The sequence below is a fragment of the Benincasa hispida genome, chromosome 11, assembly GCF_009727055.1.
Source record: "Benincasa hispida cultivar B227 chromosome 11, ASM972705v1, whole genome shotgun sequence".
Taxonomy (NCBI): domain Eukaryota; kingdom Viridiplantae; phylum Streptophyta; class Magnoliopsida; order Cucurbitales; family Cucurbitaceae; genus Benincasa; species Benincasa hispida.
In genome coordinates, this window is record NC_052359.1 from 8,491,958 (window position 1) to 8,500,383 (window position 8,426).

An 8,426-nucleotide genomic window follows, 5' to 3' on the forward strand; every position below is an offset into this window, starting at 1 on the left:
AACTAGAAAGCCAAAAGTATCTCGAAAAAGAAACTGAAAGATAGTAGCAAGTGACAGGACGATGGTTCAATGAGGACAGATTTGCATCAAGATTTTGCTGGTGGTGCATGAAAAACAGTGGCAGAACTAGAAGTCAGAATGAACCCCATTTTCTGTCACCAAAATTTCCCACAAAACCAAAATAACATCAGTGCAATGCATGCACATATCTCAGAAAATCCAACACTATTTCGGGTTTAACGGTACAAAACTGTCATCCACATTACACCTGTTCGTATCAACGGTTCTATGAACAAACAAATTTGATGATAATTACCAATGGAAGTGAAAAATGGGGGAAGGAGTCTACATTATATCATCATCAACAACAACATTACATTTTATCTTGTGAATAAATAAAGCCAACCAATTATTGAGACAATTTTCCTAACAGGAAGGGGAAAAAAAAGGAAGAAAGAACAACAGAAAACTAGTGTGAACGTACTGCCTTCTATAGCTTAGCTTAGCTTGTAAATAACTTATGAAAAGAAAATTTCTAGTTGACACTTACAATAACTAAATGAAGAGCACAGCATTTGGCTTCAGTCCACTTGTTTATTCTCGTTTTTATTTCAGTGGCCATTAGCAACCACACCATTCTCAATCTTTTCACTTTCGCCATCCTTCTTGGCGTAGAATCTCCTGTATAATGAATCAACTTCAGTGAGATAGTAGGTGCCTGGTGATAGCAGGCTGCAATCCTTGCTTGTCACGAAGTCCTTGGCCCCATATCGATGCTCCATCAGCTGCATTATTTCGACAAATTTCTCGGGTACCAACTGCACAAAAATTAAATGTCCAAATCCATGGATTAATAAAAGCATCTTAATGTTCAATTTTTCCAAGGACAACAGTGCACAACCATAAATGCTAAAGACAAAAGGATCTAAGAACCACAGATCTATGGAGGTTGATTGTGCAAGTGTTTTTATAAGAACCTAAGCATCGAAAAAAAATCAATCAATTATGTAACTGTATCAATCTGTATCAATTATCATCAGCTTGAAGTTATTGAGTTTAAAGGCAATTTAACAAATCCAACTTGATATCAATATCAATTATCATATATTCTAGGATACAAAATGCTTTTTGGACGACTTTTCAGCTAGTTCGTTTAAAGTTTGAACTGTCCAGACTATCGGACAGGTAGCATTCAGGCTAAAAATAGAATTGTAGCATCAGCTTAAAGTTAAGTTCTAATTCAATTACATTTGAGACGATTGTTCAGATGATGACCTAATTACTGCCTAAACTTCTGCGAAATTAGTTAAGTGCACAGAAAAGCTGAGAAATTATTACCTCATGTCTCGATTTCAACTTTTTATCCACGTTCAAGATAGCTGAAATGTTGGACAAACTAAAGGGATTTTGACCTTCATTGAGTTTCAATGAGAACATCGTTGCAGTTGACCCACTTCCATAAGAGAACAATATCACCCTATTTCCTACCTGGTATGGAAACAAACCATTTAGACAGGTGAAAACAAAGCAGCCAGATGTGTATGTAGCTGATAGAGACGATGTATACCAATGAGTTATTCTTGTTGTGAAGAAGTGATATAAATGCTGCATAGAGAGAAGCAGTATACATGTTTCCAACTTGCTTTGGTATCAAAGTGGAGGGTTGCACCTTTGCATCATAAAGAGGCTTTGCAAGTTGTTGAGTTATCTGCAAATCAATTATATTAGTTGTAAAAAGTGAAGAACAAATGACCAATAAAAGGATGTCTGCTATAAGGTATAAGACCTTTTCGAGATCCCGACTCTGGTAACTTTCATCGTTAGACAAGTTTGAAAATGGGGCCAGCTTTTCTTTAGCAGGTTCATCGATTGAGCTATAAAGACCAGAGAGAACTTTAACATCCACTACAGCAACCAGAAACAACCAGATGTTTTGAATTTGAGAAGTAATAAATCTTGAGCAGAGGTAGCATATACCTGGCATTTCTCTTGAAGTCATTAAAGAGCAATCGAGCAAAGCTCTTCTGCACAAGCTGCCGGACATGAAAGGAAATTGAATCATTAGGCAAACACTTCCCAAGCACTTACTTGGAAAACACAGAAATACTGAATAAGTTAGAGAAATTTTAGTAATAAGACTAGCCATAATCAATTTTTTACATATGTTACCTTATTATAGGGAGAATGAAATACAAAATAGTCAGCATTGGAAATGGAAAATTGTTTGCCCTCCAGTTTCTCGTACCTAATAAAAGTGCAATGACAGGTAAGATAAAAAAACCTAGTCTCCAAAGGAAGATTAATTTATTCGAAATATGAACTTACTTGTGACATAATTGTTTGTAGCATGAATCCAAGGCCATGAGGTAACATGTTTGAGAGAGCTTACCATCAACAACCTGCAAGCATATTGTTATAGCGACTAAGTAGATGTAGCCAGAAGCTATATAAATTATTAAAACCATGTTAAACAGAATCAAAAGAAAAAAATATATATTAATACAAACGACAAATGTCTTTAGTACAACAGACCCTGGAGCATAACATGATGACATATGGATTATTCAAAAAGTTGGAAACAACCAATGAATTACAATTTATTCTGTTAAAGATTACCGGGTATTCACTGGCTAGGTTAGGCTTGTAAAAATCATAAACATGAGACATATGGCTTCCCCTCAACTTGCTTTCAAAAGCAATAGGAGCATCAGGTCCAATCAGCATGGCAATAGCTGCAGCCCCACCAGTAGGACGAGCAGGTCCTTCAGCATAGACCTAACAAAATAGACCAGTCAATAATGCAGATTTTGACAGCAAAGATTCCAAGAAAATAATGATATAATATGTTTCAACAGAACAGAGTCAAATATGTCTTATCTTCCATTTTGCAAAATTATAGATGTACACCGAAACAAATTAAAATATAAATAGATAGACCGGTTTATATCATACCGCACTATCTGTGCACACCACAAGACCATAACGCCCATCCCAGGAGCTGCTCTCTACCCAGTTGACACAGTTGAATAGGGCAGCTGTACCCCCATAGCATGCATTAGTTGAATCAACACCTTCAATATCGGTATTTCCATGTTTCTGCTTAGATGAAAAGATAAGAACATTCAGTAAAGTGCCCATCAATGAACCAACATTTATTATATCAAGAAAAGGATTTCATTCAAACAGTGCAGTAGACAAAAATTGAGATTTGCACCTTTAAAACTACTAGCCACTTCAGCTATTCTTGTCTTATACATATATGTATGTATGTATGTTATGTATTTAAGTATTATAGAGCTTAAATATAAAATACGTAATGTTAGTTAGTGATCCATACTTTTCTTCTATAACTAGTAAATTAACTACTGAAAAGGGGGAGGAAAAAAAAAGGAATAAAAAATAGTTGTTGACAAGACTACTAGTTTTTGGCTTCTCTAAATGAACTCTTAAGTTAATGAACCGAACCACTGATAAAAATCATCACAGTTATTCAAAATTAACTTTCAATCTTCACACTCCATTAAAATGACATCCACCCTTGCATCAAAAGAATCGGCCTTTAATGTTCTTAAAAGTTATACAATTGGTCCAAATCAACAAAAAATTACCATTAAAATACTTAACAGCATACTTCAATGACAACCCTTTTGGTAGATGATAATAATTTCAATCAAATAGAAGAAGGAAAACAAAAATCCCACTTTTAGTTCTGGTCACCCTCACTCTTGGTGGCCCTTGGTTTTTCATTTTAAAAAAGTGCAAGAGAATTAGAGTCCATTGGGGACCCAAAAATTTTACCTCAAATATTTGCATCAGGAAAGTCTTAATTGATTTGCTTTTATCTATAACAGTCTCACTGCCTACTTCTAGCCGGCCAATTTGTTTTGGATCAATTCCATACTTTTCAAGAAGGGAAGTGACAGCTGTCAAGCTGAAAATCCAAGAACTTAGATGTCAAGAATATTCTTTCAAATACAGAACAAAGATATTGAAACTAACAGCTGTGTCCGGATACAAAACCAAATATATTTTAGCCCAAAAAAAAATCAGCAAAAACTATTGAACAAAAGAGGATGAAACATGGTCACTACCTCATAGAGATGACATCTTCAACCTCAGTACAGAATGCCATGCAATCCTGTCCAAGCCCAATAGTGTATTTCCCCTTGCTTGCGCCATCATGAGCTTCCAATGCTTCCTATGTTCCCAAAACAGAAGGTATATTAATTTCAGTAGCAACCATACATGTAAGTGCAAGAACCAAATAGGAGCCATGGAGATGCAATTCTTTATTCATACTACAGTAATGTCAAATGACTTTTCCTAACAAAACTTGATGCAGATCCAAGAAATCCCAAGAAAAAGAAAACAGAACAACAAACAAAATTTAATCTAGGAGAATCGTTAATGAAAGACAACATGCACATGATATGTGCTAGATATGAGCTAAAAAGCTGCCACCAAACAATTGGGTCCGGTCCCTCAGCCCAGAAATGAGCTCAAAAGCTGAAATGGAGCCAACTCATACACACACACAAACAGACATTATAATTATACATGTGAAAATGCATAATTTAAAATCAATCGTCGATCGAAAACGACCAAACAAAAAAGGGGGAAAACATTTCGACACATTCAGAAAACGAAAAAACAGAGAATAATCATCTAAGATCGCGAGAAAACAGTACAAGTCCAAGATTAGTTGCGAGAAACACAAAATTCAAAAACAAATTCAACGAAACAAGAACAAAAAAGCTACCCCCAGTTGACGAATTTGTCAAAACACTACCAAAACACAATCCAAAGTAGAGAAAAACTTAAAAATGAGCTGAAAGTGAGAGATCTTCACCTGCTGAACGTAGGTAGGAGGGAAGTAGATATCTAGAGCGAGAATTCCGACATTGTTTGCCATTTCTGGAGCCTGTTAATGGGTTTGAATTCAAATTAAACGGATCGAAAGCAATAAAGAAGCAAAGTATTGTATGAAGAAGTTGTTATGTACCTCGTTTTGCTGTGAAAACGAAGAAACGGAGAGAAGAAAATTGGGAGAGAAGAGAGGAAATCCTTGAAAGTAGCAGAGAAAGATGGTGAGGCTCACATGGGGGCGGGTCTTAAATAGAATGCACTCTACATGAGCTTCCTGCCAAATATTTTGTAAACTACAGGTTTAATTTCCCTTTTGCTCCTCCGTCTTCCTTCTATTTACTTTCTTTGCCCTTTTATTATTATTATTATTATTATATTGTAAATTTATTAAAAATACTTTGAATTTTGATGTTTCTCTAAAAAAAAAAAAAAAAAAAAAAAAANAAAAAAAAAAAAAAAAAAACCTCTATACTTTCCAAAGTTATAGTATAAAAAAATTATCAATGTATCAAAACTACTTTTAAAGTAAAAATACTATGATACATAGAGTTGTTAAATTTAGAGAGTTATAATTATAGAATTCACAGTATTATAAACTAATAAGTCTTGAAATTGATATATTTTAATTGTGATCTCACATTGGAGTTAAAAAAATTTGGAACCAAATAAGAAGTAGAGTTAACGATTTGATTAACTCCTATATTTTTTAAAGAAGACAAGAATCTTAAAGAAAATATAGCTTTATTAATGGCTAAGTTATTTGATGCTCAAACTATTATTCAAATTACTAGTTTGCCCTTAGTGATATTTTTGCAATTAAGATTTGAAAATTAAAAAAAAGGTTATATTTTCCAATACCATTGATTTTCCCTCCACCGCTCTTCCTCTTCCCATATATCCATTATTATTATTATTATTATTATTAAAAGATTTCCTAAGTTTTCTTTTACAATAACCAAACAACGATAACGGCAAGGATTTGAGGATTCCAATTGACAATAAGATTCTGTTGTAACTCTCCAACCGATTGCTTCACCAATTGACATAGACGGCGACTGTAATTATTGTTGGAGTTATACCTTAAATCTGTGAGTCTTGTAGTTGTAATTATATTGTATAAATAATTTATTTTGTTAATAAAATAAAGAGATATTCTATTTATTATTTAGTTACATTTATCCACAAAAACCAATAAATTAAGATCCAGGTTTTTTTTTCTGAAACTTAAACATATATGTAAAGACATAATCATATTTAAGTTATAACCTAAACGGTCTATAGTAGATGGATAAGGTTGGGTACCTTATTCTGATAACACTACGAATACGGTCTGTTTTGTAGTTGTTACAATTGTTGTAAGGTGCTACAAATGATCTAATCCTAATCATTCATGTGTAAACATGTGAGTAGAGGCGTTTTATGCAAAAAGTTTGTATAGGACCAGACCACGAAATGTATAGTCTCTCTATATAACACCGTTGATAGATGAGACTTACATTTCATCAAAATGACCATAAGTGACTCGACCTGAATCCTGAGTGAGTTATGCACGCCTATGAAGGCGGTCCTTTGATTAATTTCGCCGACTCAATATGCCTACCATTTTACTCAATATGCCTACCATTTTAGGGATTCGTCTTATTAGGGAGTCGGGAATACAGCTACAGAAGAAGAAATTCACTCATTCTCTATAGTTAGAGACTGTAGATAAATTGTTCGCTTAAGAGCTAATTCTAGGGCTTGAACAATGTGGCACCATACCTGGCTCCAAAGGGGTTTGGTTTGGTCATAGTTGGACTATGACTTATTATTCATTAGATAGATCAATGGTAAGAAGTTAGATGTAACTATATGGACAAAAAGGTAATTTTGGCCCAGCTGTACTTACGAACAATTTGTGAAAGGTTAACATACCATTGATTGGCTATATCCAATGGACACAAAAATATATATATAGTGCGAATAGTGTAAATGTCAGTTATTAGTAGAGTGACTGACAGATAATGAAAGTTGATTAATTTAATCAAAGAGTTTGATTAATTAAGCGAGTATTATTGGAGCTCAAACTATAGGTCCATATGGTCCCCTTATTAGCTCAATTGAGATAAAATGAGAATCGAATTAATTCGGATTAATTTGAATTGTTCAAATTAATAAAGGGAATTATTTATACAAATTATATGAGATATTTGAGAGAAAATATCAAACTTAATATGGATTTGTTTCATAATAAATAATTGAGAGAATTTATTTTTATAATATTAAAATAAATTAAATAAAAATTAGTTTTATTTAATTATATGTATGTTTTTAAGTTACATAAAATAGGTTGTTAATTAAAGTGCATATTAATTAAATGAAAATTAGTTTTATTTAATAATACATGTATATTTTAATTACATAAATCTTTCATTTCTTCATATAACTTATAAACCTTTCATTTTCTTCAATAAATTCTCTCATTGTTGTTTGGAAGATAGAAAAGAAAGGTTCTTTCATCTTCCACTTGCACTATTATAAATAAGTTGTAAGGTGTTGAAAATATTGAAGTTATGGATGGTTTTGGGAAAATGTTTTTCCTCTTAAAACATAATCATTTCCTCTCCAAATTATTCAAAGAATACCTAGGTCTCCACATGGTGGTTCTGTTGTTTTTTAACATTTGTTGTTGTGTGTTTTTATTGTTCGTGTTCAAAGTTTTTGGAGAGGAAATCGTGAAGAGATTAGTCTTCAAGGGTACATTTTCTGAATCTTTTCTTCTTCTTAATTTCTATATATGTGTGTGTGTGTGTATGCTTAATTGATCATGTATATTCTATTTCCATCACATATATTCTTTGTGTTGGGTTGTATGTCCTAAAACTCGCGGGTTGTAATGTTAAACATTTTCGATTAACAATAAAGATGTTATTGACATTTATTCAATAAAACTGTTGTTGAATAAGTAAATTGTACTTGTGTAGACTAAATCGAATAAACTAAGATCCATGACTATTACATGAATACTTGAACTTTATGTGGAGACATAAAGATGGATCAAGTTCGAGTAAATAGCCAAAATGGTCTATAGTGTATGAATAAGGTTAGGTATCTTATTCTGGTAACACTATCGGACATGGCCCACTTTGTAAATAGTACAAACGATGTGATCCTGAATAGTTTATGTAGAGATATGCGAGTGAGGGTGTCCTATATAATGAGTTTGTATAGACAATGAACAAGAAATAAGTCACCCTTACTTTATAACGTTGTTTACTGTTTAAGACTAACTGTTTCAAATCTATGACCTAGGTAACTCGACCTGAATCCTGAGTTAACTATGAACTCGTGTTGTTCAGGATTATCCTAAGATTTGCATAGATGAAGGTTGGCTCAACAGCGCCGGCTCAATAAGCCTTCCATTTCATGGGTAAGACCGGGTAGATAGCTAGGGACATAGGGTGCAAGATGGAATTCTCTCCTATTCGATTTAGAGATAGTAGAGAGGTTGTTCTCTTAAGTATTGATTCCAAATCTTGAACAAGGGGTCCAACCCTCTCATTGGCCTGACAGGGACTTGG

At 33.4% G+C, this 8,426-nt stretch overlaps 1 protein-coding gene across 1 annotated transcript; it reads right to left on the reverse strand.

The window, feature by feature from the left end:
• Positions 1 to 321: 321 nt before the first annotated feature.
• On the reverse strand, positions 322 to 5,114 carry LOC120089729 (hydroxymethylglutaryl-CoA synthase). Its single transcript, XM_039047100.1, has 13 exons — positions 5,003 to 5,114; positions 4,850 to 4,921; positions 4,092 to 4,198; positions 3,799 to 3,931; positions 2,953 to 3,096; positions 2,617 to 2,775; positions 2,326 to 2,399; positions 2,170 to 2,245; positions 1,978 to 2,033; positions 1,787 to 1,874; positions 1,568 to 1,708; positions 1,339 to 1,488; positions 322 to 818 (listed from the first exon to the last, which is right to left on the reverse strand). The coding sequence occupies exons 2-13, from the start codon at positions 4,910 to 4,912 to the stop codon at positions 612 to 614; spliced, it is 1,398 nt and encodes a 465-aa protein (XP_038903028.1). The 5' UTR covers positions 4,913 to 4,921; positions 5,003 to 5,114; the 3' UTR covers positions 322 to 611.
• Between the last annotated feature and the right edge of the window lie 3,312 nt (positions 5,115 to 8,426).